Here is a 24,957-nt window from a genome sequence, read left to right on the forward strand (position 1 = left end):
CGAAAGCTCATGCTCAAATAAATTGGTTAGTCTCTAAGGTGCCACAAGTCCTCCTTTTCTTTTTGCGAATACAGACTAACAGGGCTGTTACTCTGAAACCTGTCTATATTTCCATTGTTATTGCTGCTTGCTGTATGCTCCATAATATCTGTGAGCGTAAGGGGGAGACGTTTATGGCGGGGTGGGAGGTTGAGGCAAATTGCCTGGTGGCCGATTTTGAGCAGCCAGACACCAGGGCGATTAGAAGAGCACAGCTAGGTGCGCTGCACATCAGAGAGGCTTTGAAAAACAGTTTAATGACTGGCCAGGCTGCAGTGTGACAGTTGTGTATATTTCTCCTTGATGCAAAACTGCCCCCTCTGTTGAATTTACTTCCCTGTAAGGCAATCCCCCTCCCACCTTTGACCACAGCTGGAAAAAGAAAATAAAGTCCCTATTGTTTTGAATCTATACATTGTTTATTTAAAAAAAAAGGGAGATCACTGACAAAGTAGCCCGGGTGGGGTGAGGGAAAGACAAGACCACATTGCTTATTGTAGCCACACTGCAAATCAAAGCTCTTTGAATGACAGCCTTCTGTTGCTTGGGCCATCCTCTGGCATGGAGTGGCTGGGTGCCCAGAGCCTCCCCCGCCCCCGTGTTCTTGAGCTTGTTTTTCACTTGTGAGCCTTGTCTGAAGCCAGAACCCTCGCCGCCTGGAGCTGAAGCATGTAACTTAGCTGTGCGAGGCCCCGGGCAATTGCCCTGCTTGCTACCCCTAACGCTGGCCCTGCACTTGTGACCCCCCCCCCCCAACCTGTCCCATGACCTTCCTGTGGGTTGCAACCTCCAGATTGAGAAACCCTGCTCTAGATGAGTTGAGTACTCCCGGAAGACCTCTGTGTACCCCCAGGGGTATGTGCACCCCTGCTTGAGACCACTGAGCTAGTGTATGTGTGTAAGGGGGAGAAAGCAGTAGAATTGAGGAAGGGGCTGATACTAGATTGCGGGATGGGGGTATAAAAGGAATAATATTAGGAGAGGGACATGTATGCTCATGTAATATAGAGTACTTGTGGCACCTTAGAGACTAACCAATTTTTTTGAGCATAAGCTTTTGTGAGCTACAGCTCACTTCATTGGATGCAAATAAATGCTCAAATAAATTGGTTAGTCTCTAAGGTGCCACAAGTACTCCTTTTCTTTTTGCAAATACAGACTAACAAGGCTGTTACTCTGAAACCTGTAATATAGAGTGGTTTCCCAAACAGTGGGTCATGACTGTCATGATAGAGGGGTGACTGGGCTAAACCTGAGTGGCAGTGTGACCACTTGTGCCAGGTCGAAACTCCCAGAATGGGGAGCTGGGCCCAGCCCTGCAGGACAGGAGCTGCCACTGTGGGGTGAATGTGAAGCAGGCTCACACTCCAACCCCTACCCTGCCCCCACTGGTCTTCCCCTCTGCACCAGGCTGGGATTAGGGTTATGGTGCTGGGATGAAGGGTGCTGCTGTGAGTGGTTTGTGCCCTCTCAGTGGTGAAGGAGGAGAAGAATCCTGGCCTATTGGCCTCCACCCACAAATCTGAACCCTGGTTAGGTCACAAAAAAAGGACAATACGCAGTTGGTGCATTGCCTTACTAAACAGTTTGGGAACCAGTGATAGAGTGGAGGGGCTGATACCTGCCAAGGGGGAGGGAGAATTTGTGGAAAATGTAGGTAAAGGGGATGATACTGCATAAGAGGGGAGGAGCTAAGAGAACAGGGCTGACATCTGTTTGTCGGGGAAGAAGGGCAGGGGTGTGATGGTGATGTTTAATACTTCCTAATGAAGGTAGAGTTGGGGCAATTTTTGGGAAAGAGACTGATACTGGCTAACTGTGTGTGGAGAGAGGGCTGGTAGGAGGTAAAGGGCTTAAATTGGATAATAATGGGGGGAACAGCCAGTACTGAAAAAATGGGAGGTATGATGGCCACATGGTTCAAGAAAATAAAGGAAATTGTATGAAATTCCTATGGCAGAGCATGTTCATGGGGGCTTAGGTGATGTAGGTGAATAAGAAAATGGGACATAGGTAAAGGATTGATAGATTCTGGGGGTTGATGAGGGATATGAATGGATAAAGCCTTGGTGTGGAATTGTTGGGGCACAGGTTGGTGAGGGGAACGGGTAGCTAGGGAGTTGGTGAGGTTGATGGGGGATGTGAGGAGTTGATTGGAGCATGGGTTGATGGTGAATGTGAGAGGATGGGTGTTAATGGAGGATATAGATGGATGGGTTGTCAATGGGGACATTGGTGGATTATGCACTGGTGCAAGGTTGATAGGTGAATGGGGCATTGGTGGGGGTTGTTTGATAGAAGTATTGGAATGCGCTGAGCTTGACCGGATGTGGGTTGATGGGGTGAGGATGGATAGGGATTTGGTGGAGGGGCTTATGGGGTAGAGGGTTGCATAGGGTGGATAGTACATTGGTGGGGTGGTGATAGGGTGCAGCTCCCTCAGTGGGGACAGCTCAGGTCAATGGAGACATGGGATAATGGGGAGGTGTTGGTTTATGCTTTAGTGGGGGCTCAGGTTGATGAGGATAGTTACCGAAAGTGGGTAGGAGAGAGAGGCTGCAGAGGTATGTGGACTGGGGGCTGGTGATAATCTCTGGGGATAAGGGTGGATAGTACAGTGGTGCGGTTCCTGCCACTATTTACATCACAGCAGCTGGTACAACGCCCAAGGCGCGTTTCAAAGCATTGGCAGTATGCCAGACCCCGGACAGAGGCCAAGGGCGGGCCTCAATTAGCGCGCGAGGGAAGGGGTCTGAAGCGGATCCCACGGCCGGTCCCGCTGGGGTTGGGGCCCGCGTTCCCTGGGGAGGCTTGTTCCTGGAGCACCAGCTGCAGCTACGGTTCCCATGGAGACGGGGCCTGCTCAGCAGAGACCCGCCGCCGCTTCGAGAGCAACTCGTGAGTTTCTATCGAGCCTGGGCGGCCAGTCACCCGCGCGTCCCCTCCATCGAGCCTGGGCGGCCAGTCACCCGCGCGTCCCGCAGCGCATCGAGTCGGGGCGCCCAGTCACCCGCGCGTCCCCTCCAGCGAGTCGGGGCGCCCAGTCACCCGCGCGCGTCGTCGTCCCCTTCCGCACCCCATATCCCACCTGGTTGCTCGGTCACCCGCGCCTCCTCATCTCCTCCCCATCGAACCGGGGCACTCAGCACCCCACGCGTACCCCATCTGCTGCTCCCTGTCATCCCACCAGGGTGCCCTGTCATTGGTGTGCGTCCTGCCATCCCAGTAGGGAACCCTGTGACGGTTGTAATCATCTAGTTTGATTTCCTGTGTAGTATAGAACATACCCAAACTAATTTCTAAAGCATATGCATTTTAGCAAAAAAATCCCATTTTGATTAAACATTGTAAGTTATGGAGAGCCTTGTACCTACTATCATTAACTTTTAGTTCTGTGATCAGTTCCTCTTCATCTGTTAGGACAAGGTCTAACAGAGAATTCAACCCTGTTGTTTGCAACAGTTTTTGAGTTAGAAAATGGTCATCTATACTATTTAGAAATTCCAAGGATGTTTTAGTACTGGCAGCATGAAACCTGTATCATATGTCACTCGAACTGAAGACCTCCATTAGCATAGTTTTCCCCCCTACCCATTATAGATAGGTACAAAGAGGGCATTGTGTTCCCTAGTATGGTTTGGTAGTCTGTAGCAGAACAGTTAGTACTCCATTTTGTGCATTATCTGTTAGGACATTGATCCATAAGGATTTAAGATAATTTTTTTCTGTGTTATCTGTGACTTGGAAATAGCTAATGCCATTTTTGATGTAGAGTGCCACTCTCCCTCTCCTTATGTCCACTTGATCCTTCCTAAATACCTGATAACCACTGATTTTAACATTCCAATGGTGTGAATCATCCCGTCAGGTTTCAGTAATATCAACTAGATTGAATTTATGCTCATAGATCAGCAATTCCAATTCCTCTTATATGTTAACCAGGCTCCTACCATTAGTGTATAGATTATTAAAGAATTTATTCTTTTCATGTTCTTTGGTTTCTTGATTAATTTGTTCTTAACATCTCTTAGTCTGCAGAAGAGAAGAGTGAGGGGGGATTTGATAGCAGCCTTCAATTACCTGAAGGGGGGTTCTAAAGAGGATGGAGCTAGGCTGTTCTCTGTGGTGGCAGATGACAGAACAAGAAGCAATGATCTCAAGTTGCAGTGGGGGAGGTCTACGTTGGATATTAGGAAACAGCCTTTCACTAGGAGGGTGGTGAAGCACTTGGAATGGGTTACCTAGGGAGTGGTGGAATCTCCATCCTTAGAGGTTTTTAAGGCCCAGCTTGACAAAGCCCTGGCTAGGATGACTTAGTTGGTGTTGGTCCTGCTTGGAGCAGGGGATTGGACTAGATGATCTCCTGAGGTCTCTTCCAACCCTAATATTCTATGATTCTATGATCTCAATTTAGTGTTAAGTGCTTTTCTTTCCTCATTTTACCCTCCCCATTTGATACTAGTTTAATCCCCTCCTGACGACTCTAGCCAGCCTGTCCTCAAGGAGACTGCTCTCCCTTCTACTGAGTTGGAGGCCAGTCAAACTACATTGATCCAACGTCAACTGAGGGAAGGGGCTATGTTTCACTAAACCTTTACTTTAGTACTTATCTAGGTTGCCATTCGCTTCCAGAATCTTCTGCCTTCTGACTTCCTTTACTTGTGGGACAGGAAGAATCTCAGAGAAGTTTGCATGGACAGTCTTCTTCAGCGTGCATCGGAGTTTCTTGAAGTAAGCTACTAGTTTTTGTAGTAGTTCATAAAAAGGATCAGATTTTGGATTAACATAATCTCTTCTGGTGTTCCATAGCTGAATCCTCTCAACTGAGAATACTTCATTCTTGGCTCTCATGTTCTTTGTTTTGGGCTTTGTGGTATATGTTGACCCAAAGAAAGACATATGTTTTAGCAGTTCATAGATTGAAATGCATTCTTTACATGCATGTAGCTGGTATTTAACTCCCTGTTTTGAGATTGGGACAAAGCCCTTAAACTGGTAGTGGAACTGAATGGGGAACCAGTGGAGGACTGAAGTACAGTCTTGATGTGCTCATGACAGCCTAAACAATGGAGGACTCAGGCAGCCACTCTTTGTATCAGCTAGAGCAGGGGTAGGCAAACTACATCCCTTCAGGGCTTTGGATCTGGCCCACGGGATTGCCACCCCTGTGGTGCCACGGGCCCCGCGCCGCTCCTGAAAGCGGCTGGCACCACATCCCTGTGGCCCCTGGCAGGGGGGGAGGGAGTGGGGAGGAGGGCTCCGCGCGCTGCCCTTGCCTGCAGGCACCGCCCCCCGCAGGTCCCATTGGCCAGGAACGGGGAACCGCGGCCAATGGGAGCTTTGGGGGAGGTACCCGCAGGTGAGGGCAGCGCGCGGAGCCCTCCCCCCACCCCCCGGGGCCACAGGGATGTGGTGCCGGCTGCTTCCGGGAGCGGTGCAGTGCAGGGCCAGGGCAGGCAGGGAGCCTGCCTTAGTCTCGCTGTGTGCCGTTGCCACCCCAGAGCCGCTCAAGGTAAGTGGCACCAGGCCGGAGCCCACACCCCGAACCCCCCCTGCCCCCCGCACCCCAACCCCCTGCCCTGAGCCCCCTGCTGCACCCCACACCCCTCCTGCATCCCAACCCCCTGCCCTGAGCCCCCTTGAACACCATGCACCCCTCCTGCACCCGAACCCCCTGCCCTGAGCCCCCTGCAGCACCCCACACCCCTCCTGCACCCTAACACCCTGCACTGAGCCCCCTGCCACACCCCTTCTGCACCCCAACCCCCTGCCCTGAGCCCCCTCGTACATCCCACACCCCAACCCCCTGCCCCAGCCCTACATTCATGGCCCTGAACGCAATTTCCCCACCCAGATGTGGCCCTTAGGCCAAAAAGTTTACCCATGCCCAAGCTAGAGCTTTGTATTGTTTTCACATTCTGCTTTAGATACACTGAAGTACAGTAATCTTGTCTGGGAGGTGACAAATGCATTGATTGGCCAGCTTCTCATCCGGGAGGTAGGGGTAAAGTTTCCTAGTGCATTGGAGATGAAAAAAGGTGTTTTTAGCCACAAGTGCTACCTAGTGAGCTAAGCTTTAGTGATGATTCAAACAGGACCCCAAGGCTTTGAACCATTCTGACAAAAGGGGGCTGTCTGTCTTTGACAGAAAGGTAGAGGTGTGCAGAGTTCTAGCTAGTTCTTCAAAGTGCTTTTCCCCCTTTCAGCCAGTATCACTTGGTCTTGTCTGGGTTAGTCTGAGCTAGCTGCCATCTGATCTTTTATAGGCATTGTAATATTTTTAGTAATGGGAGTCACTGGATAGGTGACAAATGAGATAGACATTTGAGTGTCATCAGCATATTGTTGGCAGCTGAGCTCAGAGCATCTCACAATCTAAGTGGTCTCATGTAGATATTCAGTATGGATCCTAGTGAGATTCTTCATGATAGGGCCTTTGAGGAAGAGGAGCACTTACCCATCATTATTCTTTGGGTTCAACTGGAGAGAAGTGATTGGGACCATTGTAATGTTGTGATTTACCCTGGCTGTGTTATGCAGAAAGTTTAGCAGTACTTTGTTTCTTGTATCAAAAGTTGCAGATACATCCTGCAGTATGAACATGGAAATCTTGCCTATATCCATGACCATTACGAAGTAATTTTTGGTGCCACCTGGGCTGTCTCTTCACTGTACTCTGAACTGAAGCTTGATTGTGAGACATCCAGGATGTTGTTCCAGCTGCTGTATAAAAGAATGCAGCAGTTTTCACAACACTGTATAAATACCTGTCCTAGTTTTAGTAACTCCATATTGTGAATACTGCTGCTCTCAGAAGCAAATGCTTTCTTCCCATTATTAGGTGCTGTATTTTTAAGCTTTCCTCACCCCCGTCAAAACCAAGGAAATACTGAGGGAATAGAACAAACCCAAAAAGAAATGACAATTTTTTCTGTTAATTACTATTTTCAGTTAATATTTTGTGTGAGTGAGATTTAACACTTTTTCTAAATGTAAAATGGAAGATCCTATAAAAGTAGAGATTGATTTACTCTAAGTTTCATGCTGTTCAACCTTCTTTTGAAAAATTGTGACTTCAGTTTGATAGATACTTAAGGGACGTGATAGAGTGGCAGTAAGATGGAAGATTTAATTTTTGCTCCCTTCTGACTGTTACAAAGGTCTTGTCTAAAGATTGTATGGCCAAGTTTAGCCAATGAAGCATGTGTGAGGTTTTATTTTAAAAGCACTTATGAAACTGTTTTGATACCACTTTGTTTATGGGCTGGCACAAAAGCCTCTTTTGTTTAACAGTTCAGTGAAGTCTGAAATATTTTGAGATGGTTCAGCCCACTAATGGATTTTGAACTAATGATAATATTGTTACCTTCTATGTATAAACTTGGCATTTGTTCCTTTGCATTAGAAATATTTTACTTAACATTTGTGGCTGTGTTAACAGCCAAATGCATTTGGAGTAGCAGCAGCAGCTAAAAGGAGTAAGAGGGAGATATAAAAGGAACAGACCTTTCTGTAATGTTGTCTGATAGGTACAAATAGCACAAAAGAAACATTGCTCATAAATGCCCAGGAATATTGCTTTTGGTAGGAAGTATCCATCTCTACCTACTAAAGTAAAAAGAGAGATATTATAGTATTGTGAACACCTTCTCCATATATACACAACCATCAAATTTAAGTTGAAGAGAGTATTCCATTTAATTTTTCTTCCAGTAATGGAAACAGCAATGACAGTGGCAAAACTGAGCCACAGCAAATTTTAAAACCCATCCAGACCACTGATTCCTCTAACAATGGTCACAATGTGATTTATCAGAGAAAAACAGAGCTTCCTCCGAAAATTGTCATTACTGAGCAGGTGCTGATGAGTCCCTAGGTCAGACAGTCAGACAGTGAAAACTGCCACAGAGACCAAAAGTATTAGGAACATAAACTATAATTGACATTTTATGGGAGAAGGATAAGGAAGAACAGTCCAATAAAGAAGAAGAGCTCTGTGTTGCTCAAAAGCTTGTCTCTGTGTCTTCCACCAACAGAAGTTGGTCCAATAAAAGATATTATTTCACCCACCTTGTCTCAGTCCCATTAAGTAACAGGTTAATTAAAAAGAAGATCTTAAAATGGGCACTGTTAGAAATAGAAAATACTGTTGCCTCTATACATCAACGCAAGGGCCTTATCTTTACTAAAAAAAAGGTGTATTTTTAACATATGTTTCAGTTCTAATGTGGACATAAATTATAGTTCTAACATATGTTATGTGGTCAACCAGAACTGCCTTTTGTTTTTCCACTGTACTTTTTACCCTCTCCCCAAGTCAATAAATTGCCAGTTAAATCAAGGTACTTAACATGTTTGCAAAGGCTAATGTGGACATTCCCCATGCATTTTAGAAATTTGGTTTCCTGGTGCCCTACGCAGCTGCATACTTTGCATATGGTTAGGGATGGCCCTGCCCAGAGTAGTTATCAATGATTCAGAGTCAAGCTGGAAGGGCATTTTGAGTGGTGTCCCATAGAGATCAGTTTTGGGTCCAGTTCTGTTCAATATCTTCATCAGTGTTTTAGATAAAGGCATAGAGTACACTATGAAATTTGCAGACGATACTAAGCGGGAAGGGGTTGCAAGTGCTTTGGAGGATAAGATTAAAATTCATAATCATCTGGACAAACTGGAGAAATTGTCTGAAGAAAATAGGATGAAGTTCAATAAGAACAAATGCAAAGCATTCCTTCCTAAGTGGAGTAATCAGTTGCACACATACAAAATAGGAAATGACTGCTGAGGAAGGAGTACTGCAGAAAGGGATCTGGGGGTCATAGTGGATTACAAGTTAAATATGAGTCAACAGTGTAATGCAGTTGCAAAAAATGCAAACATCATTCTGGAATGTATTAGCAGGAGTGTTGTAAGCAAGACACAAGAAGTACCATAATTATTCCGCATTGCTCTCACTAAAAATATTATTATTAATTTTTTTTAGTGAGAGCAAAAAGGTTTTTTGTACCGTTAATAAATAAAATAAATTTTAAAAATATTGTTTATTTCATCTTTATCTCATCGTTTTTAATTTCTATTTTTTGTGTATGTTTTATAATTTACACAATGTATTAGTACAGTAGCACATGTATATAATTTATACATAAATAAATATACATATTTTGGGGGTGCGTGCTCAACATTTTTTTACTGATAGGGGTGCGTGATCAAAAAAATTTGGAGACCATTGGTCTACACTACAAGCACAACAGTGGCAGTGCTGCAGCCAGGCTGCTGTAGCACTGTAGTGTGGATGCTTTCTACAGGGATGGAAAGGGATGGAAAATCTACCCCTTTGAGACATGGTAGCTAAGTTGATGGAAGAATTCTTCTATCGACCTAATGGTGTCTATACTGTGGCATAGATTGGGTTAACTATGTCTCTTGGGTCTGAATTTTTGACACCACTGAGCCACATAGCTAGGTTGACCTAAGTTTTAGGTGTAGACCAAGCCTCAGTCTGGGCACATGGCTAGTGGGAGTGAGATTGTATATAAGAGGGGGTGCTCTTAGAGAAGTGGAGATCATTTAGTACCACATGCCAGAAGACCCGGCTGGAAAGAGAAAAGGAAGGCAGAAGAGAGGGACTCTGCATAGCCTGAGATACTGACTAGATCTCATATACTAGATACTGACAGATTTGCAGGAGGAGAGAAATCAAACTATAGTGTAACTGTAACTCTCTAGTGCTTTTTAAGAGTAGAGTGACTGTGGATAAGAAATTCCTTTGCTAAGTTTGTGTTCCTTGCCTTCGTACCACGTTGTCCCTGAAGGGGTTAAACTAGAAGCCCAAAGTGTTCAGAACCACCGTGGAACTCTGAGGTATCATGTGGGGGGCTTAGGAGGGCTGAGGCACTGGTTCTGGGTCCTGGGGACCTCTGAACAGTGGAATCCCATATCCCAAAGAAGGGCTCAGACCAGGGGTCTGGGCCTGGATGTATGCCTTACAGACCCAGAGCTAGGAATTGTGACTAGGTTCTGTCTAGACGTGGTGGTTTAGGAGCACATGGGATTGAACAGTTGGGTTCACTCACAAGAGACGTGTCCATTCAGAAGGAGACTGGACCAGGTTGTTACAGACACACCTGTAGGAATTTAACATGTTAGTTAACTAATGTTAAAAATACATCTTTTTTCCTACTGTAGACATGGCCAAGAAGTTTAAAAGCAAAAATGGATAATATGGGATGTGTGGCATTGTGAAAAGAATCTCTGTATAGGGGTATTGCACCTGTGCAACATGGCCCTCACCTGCATAATTGTCCTTCACGGGAATTTTAACGGAGTTTGTGGGAAAATGCTGGACACCCATAATCTGAATTTAAATTTAAACACCTTCCCCCTAAGTTTCTAGCCAGTGATTTTGGTATCTTGTGGACTATTCTCATCCCAATGGACTTTTGAAATCCCAGTTAACATACAGAAAATGGAGGAAAAGAATAGATTGGTGAAGGGATGAAGTGGAACCCAGACACGAAGAATGGTCCAGTGGTTTGAGTGCTATCCTGGGATTCAGGACGCTTCAGTTAAATTTCCTGCTTCATTACAGGCTCCCCGTGTGCCATTGGGCAAGTCTCTGAGTCTCCTGTGCCTCAGTTTTCCATCTGCTTGATAGGTGATAATAGTACTTACCTATCTCACTGAAGTGTTATGAGGATAAATACATTTAAAAGATTGTGGTGGGGGGGGGTCATGTAAGATAAATAGCTTCCTGCTCTTAGCCTGACCAATATCTGCTATTTCAGAAAAAGTTAAAGTCTACTTTAAGTCCATAAGACATGTAACTAATTATGCAGTACAATAGATGGAGTGTGGAGAAGCGAATGCTTGGAGAGGAGACATTTGTCACTCATCAGGCTCCAATCAGTAACTTTCTTATATCTTAGGCTCAACAATGTTACAAATGAAGAAAGAACTAAATGAACTTCTTGTGAGGAAAGAACAAGAATGGGAAAAGCTACAAGCTTGCCAACTCTGTTTTCAGAAGACAACGTTGCAGGATACCAGAAAGCAGCTCCAAGAAATGCATAAAAAATTCAACAGGTTAAAAGAAGATTTCACCTATAATCTGAGAGTTCTGGAAGAGAGAGACAGAGAGCTGGAGCGCTATGATGCCATGTTTACTCATTTGAAAATGGCTGAAAATGCTAAACAGGCAGAAGTTAGTGATCTTAGGATACAGCTGGATAAGCTGCAACAAACACTTATCAAGGAAACCCGGAAACAAGAGGCTCTGCAGTACCAATATCAACAAAAACTTAAAGAACATCAGTTAGAGATGGAGCGGCTGCACAGGTAAGAGATATTTTTCATTATAGTACATTACTATCTTGGAAAAGTAGACATTCAGCCTCCCAAATAAGTGTCTGTGGATCTGATAAAGCAGTAGTTTCTTTAACACATTAAAAAGGAAGGTATGTACAAATTTAACAAATTTTAACATATTAAAAGCTCCATTCTGGCTGAGCTATGCTTAGCACAAGAACAGAGTTGGGGTCTGCAAAGGTAGCTTTAAGTCACCTTTACAGCATCTGTATTCACTCTCTAGTGGAGAACTTCCAAACCTCTGGCATTAAGTTAGAGGAGCCCCAGCGTTGCTCTCAAATGGTGCACCATATCTCTAGGACAAAAGCTGCAAGATGTGGGAGGGAGGTTGGCATAGAGGTGGATTTCAGAGTTGATAGAGGGAAGGCTTTTCATAGAATCATAGAAGATTAGGGTTGGAAGAGACCTCAGGAGGTCATCTGGTCCAACCCCCTGCTCAAAGCAGGACCAACACCAACTAAATCATCCCCGCCAAGGCTTTGTCAAGCTGGGCCTTAAAAACCTCTAAGAATGGAGATTCCACCACTCCCTAGGTAACCCATTCCAGTGCTTCACCACCCTCCTAGTGAAATAGCTTTTCCTAATATCCAACCTAAACCTCCTGCACTGCAACTTGAGACCATTGCTCCTTGTACTGTCATCTGCCACCACAGAGAACATCCTAGCTCCATCCTCTTTGGAATCCCCCTTCAGGTAGTTGAAGGCTGCTATCAAGTCCCCCCTCACTCTTCTCTTCTGCAGGCTAAATAGTCCTTGTTCCCTCAGTCTCTCCTCATAAGTCATGTGCCCCAGCCCCCTAGTCATTTTCGTTGCCCTCCGCTGGACTCTCTCCAATTTGTCTACATCCTTTCTGTAATGGGAGGCCCAAAACTGGACGCGGTACTCCAGATGTGGCCTCACCAGTGCCGAATAGAAGGGAATAATCACTTACCTCGATCTGCTGGCAGTGCTCCTACTAATGCAGCCCAATATGCTGTTAGCCTTCTTGGTAACAAGGGCACACTGTTGACTCATATCCAACTTCTCATCCATTGTAATCCCCAGGTCCTTTTCTGCAGAACTGCTGCTTAGCCATTCGGTCCCCAGCCTGTAGCAGTGCATGGGATTCTTCCATCCTAAGTGCAGGACTCTGCATTTGTCCTTTTTGAACCTCAGATTTCTTTTGGCCCAATCCTCCAATTTGTCTAGGTCAGTGTGGACCCTACCCCTACACATATCTACCTCTCCCCCCAGCTTAGTGTCATCCGCGAATTTGCTAAGGGTGCAATCCATCCCATTATCCAGATCATTAATGAAGATGTTGAACAAAATCGGGCCTGGCACAGACCTCTGGGGCACTCCGCTTGATACTGGCTGCCAACTAGACATTGAGCCGTTGATCACTACTGTTGAGCCCGACAATCTAGCTAGCTTTCTATCCACCATTGGCCACTGTTGGAAGACAGAATACTGGGCTAGATGTATCATTGGCCTGACCCAGTTACTTATGGTCTTAACTTATTAAAATCTAACAGGACAGAGAGAAGCCTCCAGTAATCAAAGTCCTTTAATTAGTCTAATTCTTTTGAAACGTTTCTCTAATATTGAGACAATGAGAGAGTAATAAGAGACTCCAGACAAGAAAACTTCCCACAGCATCCTCTCAGTAAGTTTATTCACTGATGTTTATTTGTCTGATGAAGATAGAAATAACTAAAATAGTTAAAAGTTGAAATAGTTAAAAGTGCTCTCTGATGCGTGAAACATACATGAAAAGTACAAATGATAAAATATGCTTTAAGAACCAAAATCATTAACTAAATTTTACTTAAAACTAGATTAAAAGAAATTTTTTATAAAAACCATCACTATTTTGAACAGACTCATGCAATCGCTCCAACACTAGATCACCATAACTGACTTTTCTCAACAGTATCTAGCTGGATGTTGAAGGTCTTTATTGTTTTTGTGAATCTGAATGTGTCTTGCTTAGTGGAAGATTTGAATATGAGAAGTGCTTGTTGAAGAAATGGAACAAGTAGCTAGTTCAAATGGCAAGTTGCCATGTTTTTGACTTATAAATAGTAGTGTCTGACTGCACTTGGTTCTTGGTTTCCAGTGCAAAAGATCAAGGATCCTCCAAGGACTTGGCTCTGCTTAAAAATGTGGCCTTTAGTAAGTTTGGTCAGGATTATTATTACTAACTTTAAAAATGTCACTTGAGTCGGTGATTTTCTTTCATTAATAGAAAATTTTAATAAGTAATAATAGACAACTGTGCATGTTCTGAGGCTTATAAACTTGGAGTAAGATTGTTTGTAGCAGTCTGTGACAGAGTGAGACCCTGCCCATCTTCTGCTCTGTCTACACAGACTATTCGGACACCTTCCATTGTTAAATACTACTGTGTAGTTTATGTACATGGTTTTTCCAATGACCTTGTTGGTCCATACACCACATAATTTACAGCATCAGGTTTCTCCTCAGCCCTTTGCCCAGGCGAGGGAAGAAAGCTGTTCACCCAGAGATCCTTCTTGGTTCTGGCTCCATTAGCTTGCCTCTCTCTTCATCACTTCCTTCTTGTGCCACCTTCTACCCTTTGTGGTAATGGGCTAATTAGCTCTTTAGTCCTCCTCAGTCCATTTTAATCTGTTAATTAGGCACAGTCAGGCCCACCCGGGAGTTTGGAGGAATAAATTGGTGTTTAAGTGATCAGAATGCTGGCTCAGCTTTTGGTTTCCAGCAGTCTGTCATACAGTCCCACAATTGGTCTTGGAAAGATGCCTATAACTGGATAGCTGGTTTATAGCTTTTTATAGAATTGTTGCATTTTTAGATACTTTCTATAGGGATAAATTGTACCTATAATCTTGGACCAACAGCCCGCAGTTGGATATTGGCAAGTTAAATGAAATAAAAAGACAGTAATGACTCAATATTGGAGTTTGATTTAATGGGTTAAAGAAGGGGGGACCTATGCTCTTCATGTTGCTTAAGTAATGGGGAAGAAGGATGAGCCATTCAAAACTGTTTTTCAGTAGATCATGTAAGGAACACTAGAGCAAATAACTTGGCTTTGCTATAACTAAGGCTACGATTTTGTCATGGACATTTTTAGTAAAAGTCACGGACAGGTTACGGGTAATTAACAAAAATTCACAGAAGCCGTGACCTGTCCCTGACTTTTACTAAAAATGTCCATGACAAATAGCGGGAGGGAGGAGGGTCCAGCACCCTGCCCTGCTGTGGCTGGGAGCTGCGGGGGTTGCCTGCAGGGACTGGAGAGTTCTGGGGGATTTCCCCCACATCCGTGGTGGCTGAGGAGCTCCGGGGGTCCCCAGCACCCATGGAGCCTGGGGAGCTACAGGTCGATTCCCCACCACCGCCCGAAGTGGCTGGGGAGCTCCAGGGGATTCCCCGCACTGTCTGTGGGGACTAAGGAGCTCCGGAGGTCCCTGGCACCCATGGGGACTGGGGAAGGATTCCCCTGCTGCTGCCAGCTGAAGATCTGCCTGGGATTCCCCACCGCCCGTGCCAGCTGGGGAGCTGTGGGGGACCCCCCGAACCCATGGCTGCTGGGGAGCTGTGGGGGACCCTCCCATTCCAGGTGGCAGGGGTACCCTGAAGTTCCCGGCCACCAGGGGAGGTGAGGGTAGCCTGCAGCTCCCAGCTGCCATGAGCTGAAGTCATGGAGGTTTGCTGAAGTCACAGATTCTGTGACTTCTGCGACCTCCGTGACCAAATCGTACCCTTAGCTATAACACAGAGTTGTTTTCTGTAATTAAAAGGGAGAGAAAAATGCACACTGAGCGAGACCGTCACTTAACTAGCAATAGACTTGTTTGCTGGGTGGAAGAGATGGAGAAGGAGACACTGTTACATGTAGGAATGTACTTATTTTTAATACTTTGAGGTAACAGTTTTAAGCTTTGTGATTTAAGTTTCTCACTAGTTTAGTGATATATTATAGATCCTGCTGCCCGCAGAGATTGAGCCAGGAAGCCTGTTGCTGCCAATCTTCTGTATTATCACCTTGACTCTTTTTTTGGTGTGTCTGTGTGGGCGGGGAGACAAATAGTATCTCTGTTTTTTCATAGCCTGATCTTCAGTCACCTGTGCATAAGGATGTCCCTACCAGCAGGTAACATTGCAGGAGAATGTTAGAGAAATGTTTGCTGTAGGGGGAACTCACAGCAAAAAAGTTTTTCTTTTCTGAAAAACCATTATAAAGATGATCTCCAGACATATATGCATAAATTTATACATGATTAATTATAGTTAAAATTAAATTACCGTGTACTGCTGATTTCTCATCAACATGATATCTTTTGGCAAAAAAAAGACAGAGCTAAGCTCCCTTCATAATTCAATTAATGATACTCTGTATTATTTAGCAGCAAAAAATACAATCATAGAAATGTATGGCTGAAAGGGACCTTGAGAAGTCATCAAGTGAAGCCCATTGTGCTGAGACAGGACCAAGTATACCTACACCATCCCTGACAGGTGTTTGACCACCGTGTCCTTAAAAATTTCCAATGATGGGGATTCCACAGCCCAGAGGGAAGAAAAAGCATGATAAAAGGGAGAGACGTTGGCCATGCTCTCTCTCTCTCCCACCTACATCTAAAGACACCACCACCAAGTGACTGAAGTGCTGATCAAAGAGAAGAGCCTGGCTAAAGGGCAACCAGCCAGCCTGTGGTGAGAAGCATCTAAGTTTGTAAGGGCACTGAAAGTGTTAATATCAGCTTAGAATGTGTTTTGCTTTGATTTCATTTGACCAAATCTGACTTGTGCTTTGACTTATAATCACTTAAAATCTATCTTTGGCAGTTAATAAATTTGTTAGTTCTCCCTGAAGCAGTGTGTTTGGTTTGAAGCATGTCAGAGACTCCCCTTGGGATAACAAGCCTGGTACATATCAATTTCTTTGTTAAATTGACAAACTCATATAAGCTTGCTCCAGTGGCTAATATCATTCGGTTGCACAATCCAAGCAGTTTACATGCTAGAGGCTGTGTGTGAACAGTCCAGAAATGGGGGTTCTCACAGCAGAGCAAGGTAAGGCTGGTTCCCAGAGTCAAGGATTAGAGTGACCTAGCAGATCACCAGTCCGGATAACACCAGGGGAACGTCACAACATCATGATAGAGATCTACTATAGACCACCAAATCAGAAAAAGGAGGTGGATGAGGAACAAACAACAGAAATATCCAAAAACCACCTGAAGAAAATCTAAAACAATTGCTGTTATGTTTGCAGATGATAGAAAAATGGGTGGAGTGGTAAATAACGGTGAGGACAGCTAACTTATTTGGAGTCACCTGAATCAGTTTGTAAGTTGGGCACAAACGAAAAACATGCATTTTAGCTAGATTCAAGGTCATACATGTAGAAGCAAAGAATGTAGGTCATAGTTACAGCATGGGGAACTGTATCCTGGAGAGCAGTGACTCTGAAGAGCACTTGGGGATTCTGGTGAATGACCAGCTGAACATGAGTCCCCAGTGTGATGCTATGGCTAACGGTTTTATGTAATGTAACGGTTTTAACTGGGAATTGGTCCTGCTTCGAGCAGGGGGTTGGACTAGATGACCTTCAGGGGTCCCTTCCAACCCTGATATTCTATGATTCTATGATTTAATCCTTTGATGCATAATCAGAGGAATATCGAATAGGACCAAAGAGGTGATATTTCCTCTGTTTATGATATTGATGAGACCATTACTGCAATATTGTGCTTTAATAAGGATGTCGGAAAATTTGAGGGGGTTCATTAGAGATCCACCAGAATGAGTTAAGATCTGGAAAGCTGCCTTTCACTGACAGACTTTAGAAGCTCCATCTATTTAGCTTATTGTTGTGGGGCAAGCATGTCCCTCTTGGGTCAGGGTCGGTATAGCCCCAAGGCTGAATCCACCCATCCACCCTTAGCCTTGGGGTGGTGCGACCTAGAGACCAAAGTCAGTATGGCTGTCCTCTCCCTTAGGGTTGTGTGGCCCAATGGCCAGAGTCACTATAGTTGCCCTCTCCCACCGGGCTGCATGGCCTAATAACTAGAGTCAATATAGTTGCCCTCCCCACTGGCCATCAGACCACCCAGCCCCAAAAGAGAGAAGTGGGCTGACACCTAGGGGTAGGTGGCTGCTGGGACCCAGGTCCCCCTGCTCCACCGGGTCCTAGCCCAGGGTCCTGTCAGTGGTGAGAGTATTTGCCACTGAGTCAGTGGGGATCTGATCAAAACACACTGCCGTCACTTGGCCCAATGGCTTGTCCTCCCCTGGGCCATTTCCTACCCTGTCTCTCGAAGCAGTTGTCTGGGCATCTCTGGGGTCTCCGGGTTCCTCGGTGTGTGTAGCTTCCGATGGCTCCAACCTCCCTTGGGCATCTGTAGGCCTCTGGGTATCTGCCTGGGTCTCTGCATCTCTGGCTCCCTCGATTTGAGGATTCAGCAGCTACCGGACTGGAGCCTGCAATGTGCATCCTCCCTCCTTGGCAGTCAGCCCTGACTGAGGTTAGCTGCTCCCTTTTATGCCTGGGTTCCAGCTGGAGCATGCCCAGCAGGGCCGAGGGGGCATGGCCTCCTCCACCCGCAGAGTAGGATTAACCCCTGCTGAACCCGTGCAGGGCATGCATGCCCCGTCTCATTTATCAAAGAGAAAGTTCAGAAATGGTTTGATCATGCTGTATAAGTACCTACACAGGAAGAAGATATCTGATGCCAGAGGGCCCTTTAACCTATCAGACAAAGGCATAATGAGATCCAATGTCTGGAAGTTGAAGCTAGCCAAATTCAAACTTGAAACTCATCACAAATTTCTAACAATAAGAGTAATTAATCATTGGACAACTTACACGGGATGTGTTGGAGTCTCCGTCCCTGGAAGTCTTTTACGCATTAGGCCAGGTCTACACTACAGAGTTTTATCAGCCTAGCTATGTCTGTCAGAAAGTGTGAAAAATCACTCCTAACTGACATAGCTATGCTGGTAAATCCCCCCATGTAGATACTGCTTATATTGACAAAAGAGTCCTTTCAATGGCATAGCTTATGTCATTCGGGGAGGTGGTTTAAGTATACTGGCAAAAGAGTTCTTTTTGCTGGTATAGTCTGCATCTCAACTAGGAGACTTTGCTGGTATAGCTGTTTTGGCTTTGTAGTGTAGTCTAGCACGGATTAGACAGCTTTCTAAAAAATATGCTGAAGCTCAACCACAAGTTATAGCCTATGTAGGAGTTTGAATTAGATGATTATAAGGGTCCCTTCTGATCTGAATATGTATTAATTGTTAAATATTTACTTATTTGTAAGAGAATTAAAACAATTATTTTGTAATTCTATATTGTGAATAGAAAGTTAAGATGCATTTTTGTTTAAGAAATTACATATTTGCAAGTTATATTTCTATGAGTGCATTGTTGCTGGAAGAACCTTTCAGAAGCACCTATCAATAGTTCTTAATTGACCACATTTCATATACATTTGTTTGGTGTTGTTATAGTTTTAAGGTTTCTGACATTGACCATCACAGTGAGGAGTATAAGAAGCTGAAACAGGAGTTGGAGAGAAAACTCCAAGAAGTGGAAGGAGAATTGGCTTTGCAGAAACAGGTACAGAAGTCTATAGAAAACAACATTGTATTAAACGAGCCACAGTAGGTGTAATTTCTACTTTACTGTCCATCCATTCTCATGGGAGAATTATGCATTATAGATGAATGCTCTGGGTAGGTGTAGTTATCTGATATCTGTTCAGGCAGTCCTTTTTAGCTCTAATGTTAAAATTAATGTAAAATGTGCAATGGGCAGCACTGCATGTTGCTTTACAGGAATAGGTGTCATGTGGTATTTGCATACTTGCAGTTGCTTTACTTACTAGTCTGGCAGCCTCCCATTGGGAAGAATTGGGAAGATTATGTTTAGTAAACTGAGATGGTGTAAGATTCTTGTATATGGGGATACAGCTAGCACACTGTACTAAATTGGCTAACCTTGAAATTCCAGGAAAGGTCAGCTTCTATAAATCAGAAGCAGCTTTAGGCAGGCATATAGGCTAAATAAACACATTAACATGTGCCAGCATGCCGTACTTCTCTGATTTCACGACCTTCTCCTCCCACTTTTTATGCCATTGTTAACACACAATTGTCTGCTGCTATTAATACTCAGTCATTTCATAATGTGAGAGTACTTAGCAATGGAGTTTGTTTGAGCCCTAATGGTGTCACGCGATTGAGGGTGTCTCACTACCCATATATTGCAAAAACAACATTTTTTAGGATAATTTATACTCATTTCACCTTTTAAAAAAAAATTATTTAGGACGTTTCAAGTTTACAAATCATTGCCATGTAAATATCAGAAACAAAATGATAATCATTATAACAGTGAGCTTATTTTTTTAGCAAAATATGCAGTAATATAATAATCAAATCTCTCTATTTAACGGGGTTACCTTGACAGGATTATTGGCCTGCTGGATGGTGGGAAGCAGGAGATATGACATATTTTGATTTTCATAAGGCTTTTGACACAAGCCTTATGAAAATCAAAATTTATCTTATTTACTGCTTTGACACAATCCCATATTATGTTCTCATAAGAAAACTAGAGAAGTGTAGTCTAGATTCAGTTATTATATGGTGGGTGAACAACTGGCTGAAAGACTATGCTCAAAGAGTAGTTATCAATGGTTCGCTGTCAAACTGGGAGGGAGTAACTTGTGAGGTTTTGCAGTGGGTCAGTCCTGGGTCTGGTACAATTCAGTATTTTCATTAATTACTTGGATATGGAGTGGAAAGTATGCTTATAAAATTTGCAGATAACACCAAGCTGGGAGGGGTGCAAGCATTTTGGAGGACAGAATTAGAATTCAAAAAACTTTAAATTGGAGAATTGGTCTGAATTCAACAAGATGAAATTTAATAAAGATAAGTGCCAAGTACTTCACTTAAGTAGGAAAAAAATCAAATGCCCAACTACAAAATGGGGAATAACTGGCTAGGTGTGGGTCCTGCACCTGGGACCCCAGGTATGGGGCCAGGAGCAGAGCCCTGGGCATGGTGCCGGCAGTAGCCAGGACCCCAGGTGCAGGGTCAGGAGCGGAGCCCCATGCACGGGGCTGGTAGTGCTGGAACCCTGGGCGCAGGGCCAGCGGCCAGGACTCCGCACAATGCTCCCTTGGTTCCCATGCTTACCACCCCAGCCCTCTCCCAGGGCTGGCTGTAACCCTTTCAGGCCCGGAGTGGGTGACCACCCTGCTACAAGCTCCGGTTGTATTTGTGCCAAATTTTCTGAAGATTTAGATTTTTCTGGTAGTATTCATAGCTCGAGTAACTAGAATACCATCTAATTTATTCAAGAATAGAAAAAATGGTGCCACTTTAATATCAAGTTGCTTTTATAAAATATTAATAAATTGTTATAGATTATTATGAAGTCCAATAGGTCACTAGATTGTGTATAACCATTTGTAGCTCCTTTACTGATATGACTATAACCATCTATAACACACACTATTCATTTCTGTTAAAATTTGTAACATTTATTATCCCTTTATAAACTATTTATAAATGGAACATTAATACACAGTATGACCAAAAAAATTGTGCTGAAATAATTTATTCTGTGTTTTCACAGCTTGTAGTCTGCATGATTTATTGTCATTAGTAGTTGAGATTATTGCTTGTTTTTGACAATTCATATGTCTAGAAGGAAAAGCCCACAATACTGGCAGAAACAGCACATTCTTAGATCCATATGAGGGTATAGTTTATTTCAGTGTTCCAGTAAGATTTAAAGCAAAATTCACATTTTCTTTTCAAAAGTGATAGGTTGCATAGTTGGATAAATATTTATTATAAAGGAATATGACTTTAATATATGTACATTTTTAGTTAAGAAATACATTTGGCAATTTCATCTTTTCTGCAACTGTGGATTGCTTTGACTTTAATACAACATGGAAGATGCCATTTTAGGTAACACAGGAGCCTTCTTTACATTGAGCTTTTTCTTTAAATTCCCCATTGTTGATATAGCATTGGCATAGCTCCACTGATGCAAGCAATGGTGAGAGAATTACTGTATACCAGACACAATGTTTAAGCCAGTATGTTGTCTAACTCTCCTCAGAGCAAACCTAGATATATATATGAGATATATGATTATATATGATTAGATGAGACAGGTTTCAGAGTAGCAGCCGTGTTAGTCTGTATCCACAAAATGCTAGATGAGACGGTGGTTAAGACACAGTGGTTAAAACCCTGTGGTAGCTGACATATGGTCTATATTAGGATTCCCATTGTTGTTCCCATCCGTGGAATTGCATTAGAGGTAGCAATAATGGGAAGTTTTAAGTGTATGTCTTTCTTTATGCGCTTATTAACCCATTCCCTGTAATCCATTGCAGGAGCTGCTAGTGGAATTTGATGCAGAAATTAAAAAGAGAGAACATGCATTTCAACGTCAGGCAGATGAAATGAGTAATTTAGTTGTTTCTCATGAACTCAAGGTAATTTTGTCTTTAAGCTATACTTTCATTTTGTCTACAAAATAAATACACTTTACACAGGAAAGAATTCCGAACTGTTCCTTCCTGGGTTCTCAAGGGTTTTGGTTTTTTTTTGCACTTGGGTGGTGGCAGCATCTACCCATCCAAGGTCAGAGAGGAGCTGTGACTGTGGGAGTTTAATACCAACCTGGAGCGGCCAGTATTAATTTTTAAAATCTTGCAGGCCCCCAGCTTCTTCACTCGAAGTGCCAGAGTGGGGAATCAGCCTTGACAATGCATAATGGTAGTACTGACCTAAATATGTGCATTTCAACATCTGTTCATGTTAAGTTTATTTTTTGAATGCCACCAGTGTGCTAAGTGCTGTGTAAATAGAGGAAGACACTCTGTCTATAGCTCAAAGATCTTTTCTAAGTCAAATATAGACAACACAATTCAGATACAAATAATATATTTGATAATGATGCAAACTTTAGGCAGTTAAGGGAGATTTTTTTCATTAATGAGGCACATTGCTGAGGTAACTAGGATCATTGTTGAAAAGCTTTTCGAAGAAGGGAATTTTAAGTTGTGATCCGAAGGAAAAATGGTAGGTCATTTTAGTACACAAAAGAGGCCTAGGGTTAGCAAGGAAGATAAATGAGGGGAAAGGATACAAAATGAGTTTTTGGGAGGTGTATAAAAGGGAGAGGGTGAATGGAAAGAAATGAGAGTGGAGGTTGAACTCATAGCGCGGGTTTTCAAACGAGCTCAGTGTTAGCCTGGAGTTAATCCCAATCAACGTACCAAACACTTCTGAAAATCTCACCCAGACAGATTTATTCTAGTATTTTATTGCATTGAACTATTTTATAAGTAGTAAAATTAGACCAAGCAAGTGTTTTGACTTTTTAAAAAATTCCTAACTAAAAAAAATCAAAATCAAAGAGAGGAGCATTGTGCCTGGCTGGGAAGAAAAAGAACTCTTTCTGGAGTAGGAATACATTTTCATGATCCAGTCCTGAGGCAGGAATTGTAATCTCTTCTGATTTCAAAAAGGGTAGGAGAAGAGGCGGGAGGTAGAGTTTTAGCACCCTGATATTATTTTGTTGTTCTTGAGATATTATGAGTTTATCTTGATAGGCTGATTATATGTGGTGGGGATTACAACCTCCCTGCTGTCGCCAGGAGCATAGTGAAATAGTTCTGTTATGCCCTTCATATTACTTTCTAATTTTGAGTAATTTGAGTAATTACTTTCTAATTTTGTTTCCTCCTTTGAAAGGTGAAGTTGTTGACCAGAGAACTGGAGGCTCTGAAAGAGGCTGGGATGAAAGCTGCAGAATCATTGCAAATAGCAGAAACTACTAATTTGAAGTTGGAGAAAGAGGCCAAATGCAAGGATTGGGAACTTAAAGATCTTGCAGCTGTGAAAGATGCTCAGTACTGTACAACTCTAGTTATGATTAAGAGCAACTACTTTTGGATTCACCCTTCCCTTCTTTTTCTTCCACACTCTTTTATAATCTCAGCAGCTTCATACCTCTTGTATAAACAATCACCTACTCTAATAGTACATACTGTCATATTCACAACAGAAGGAAATGTCCATTGATCTGAGTGCTCACTAGAGTGTCTCTGTGTAGTGTGGGTTTTAGACCAGTTCTGCTGCATCCTTTATTTGTGTAAACAATTTTTAATTTTCTTCATTTTTATAAAGTATAAACACTGTGTTATGGTTCAGGCATGCAACGTATGTTTGAGCATTATCTCAGTCTCTCCTGAGGTCACCTTTTCCAAGTGACAGGTCTATACCTGCACTTCTTTCAGAGTGGAATCCTATGGTTCACCCCACTTGGTCGCCAGGTTACAGTACATCCTGTTTCACCAACTGTACTTACCTCCAACAGGCCCTTCTGGATTCAGGCCTGCTATATGCTTCCCCCACAAGGACCTCTGACCAGCTGGTAAACCCACCGGTAGAAAACAGCTTACTCAAAACAGAGTATGGTTTACTTATTCATAGGAACCTCATGAACAGAGAGAACAGGATTAAAAATAACAAAAGCTTATATGCATATTGTCTTCCCTAAGCTTGGCCCTCCCTTGCCAGTTCAGGTTGGACTGCACTTATTCCTCGTGCCCCAACATCTGGGGACTGTGTTACTTTAGACCCTCCATCCTTCTTCCTCTCTCCGGACCTAGGTTTTTAACTGCTTTCAAGTTCTTTGTTGAACGTTCCTGCCTGGGCTTTCCCCCTCCCCTTTGGAGCCACCAACCTGCTTGCTGATCAGCGCATGGTGGGGGTGAATTTTCAAAGGAATCGATACTTGTGTTATATTAAGTATTGGGATTAGGGTTAGCTACATTTGTTGTCTGCCTTCCTGTAGTCCTACAGAGCCCCGTAGAACTGAGTTAACCCTTAGACTTCCATATATCTATCACCCATTCATAAACAAATGGAGTTTCCTATAATCATCATAAAAATATTACAGATTGGTCCCTCATTTTTTACACACTGCTATGTGGAAACTTGGTGTAGATTATCACATTTTTACTGACATTTTTACTTTCATAAACTTCTTAAACCAGCTGTTTGTCAGGGCTTCTAAACTCTGTAGGTTGTGCATGAATTTAAGGGGCAAAGTGATCTATGTACTTTGACACAGACAGGTTTACATCTGCAGGAGAGCAAATGGGGAGGAAAGATATAGGGGATCCGATACTGAAAGGACTACATTAGCAGGTGAGGAAATGAGGAGAGGTGATGACTATTCTCTGGCTCACCTGCTGGGACATGAGTGGGGGGGAAAAAGCAAGAGATTGGGCATGAGTTCTTTTATTCTCTATCTCCCTGCGGGGACACAGTTGGCTGATTAGATGCAACACTTCCCTTCCCTGGCCTTTCAGTGTACTTCTCTATAACAGGGTGACAGTGCCCTCCATTGACCTATCCTAACAGGTGTGGATCTCTGAATGGAAATGCTGAGTGATTCCTGATGACTCATTTTGGAAGGTGTGGCTTGTTAACTCCACCCAAGCTATAGAGAGCCAGGGAAGGTCGGTGGGAGTGGCT

The 24,957-nt window shown here is 43.5% G+C and overlaps 1 protein-coding gene across 1 annotated transcript in view; it reads left to right on the forward strand.

Moving 5' to 3' along the window:
- Positions 1 to 2,885: 2,885 nt before the first annotated feature.
- The window catches only part of CCDC57 (coiled-coil domain containing 57), a 132,150-nt gene continuing 110,078 nt past the window's right edge, over positions 2,886 to 24,957 (forward strand). Inside the window, exons 1-5 of the mRNA XM_077833623.1 lie at positions 2,886 to 2,937; positions 10,965 to 11,373; positions 18,889 to 18,997; positions 21,801 to 21,902; positions 23,167 to 23,324. Of these exons, the coding sequence (XP_077689749.1) occupies positions 2,886 to 2,937; positions 10,965 to 11,373; positions 18,889 to 18,997; positions 21,801 to 21,902; positions 23,167 to 23,324 (830 nt within the window). The remainder of the gene's footprint in view (positions 2,938 to 10,964; positions 11,374 to 18,888; positions 18,998 to 21,800; positions 21,903 to 23,166; positions 23,325 to 24,957) is intronic.

The sequence above is a fragment of the Eretmochelys imbricata genome, chromosome 14, assembly GCF_965152235.1.
Source record: "Eretmochelys imbricata isolate rEreImb1 chromosome 14, rEreImb1.hap1, whole genome shotgun sequence".
In the NCBI taxonomy this organism is placed as follows: domain Eukaryota; kingdom Metazoa; phylum Chordata; order Testudines; family Cheloniidae; genus Eretmochelys; species Eretmochelys imbricata.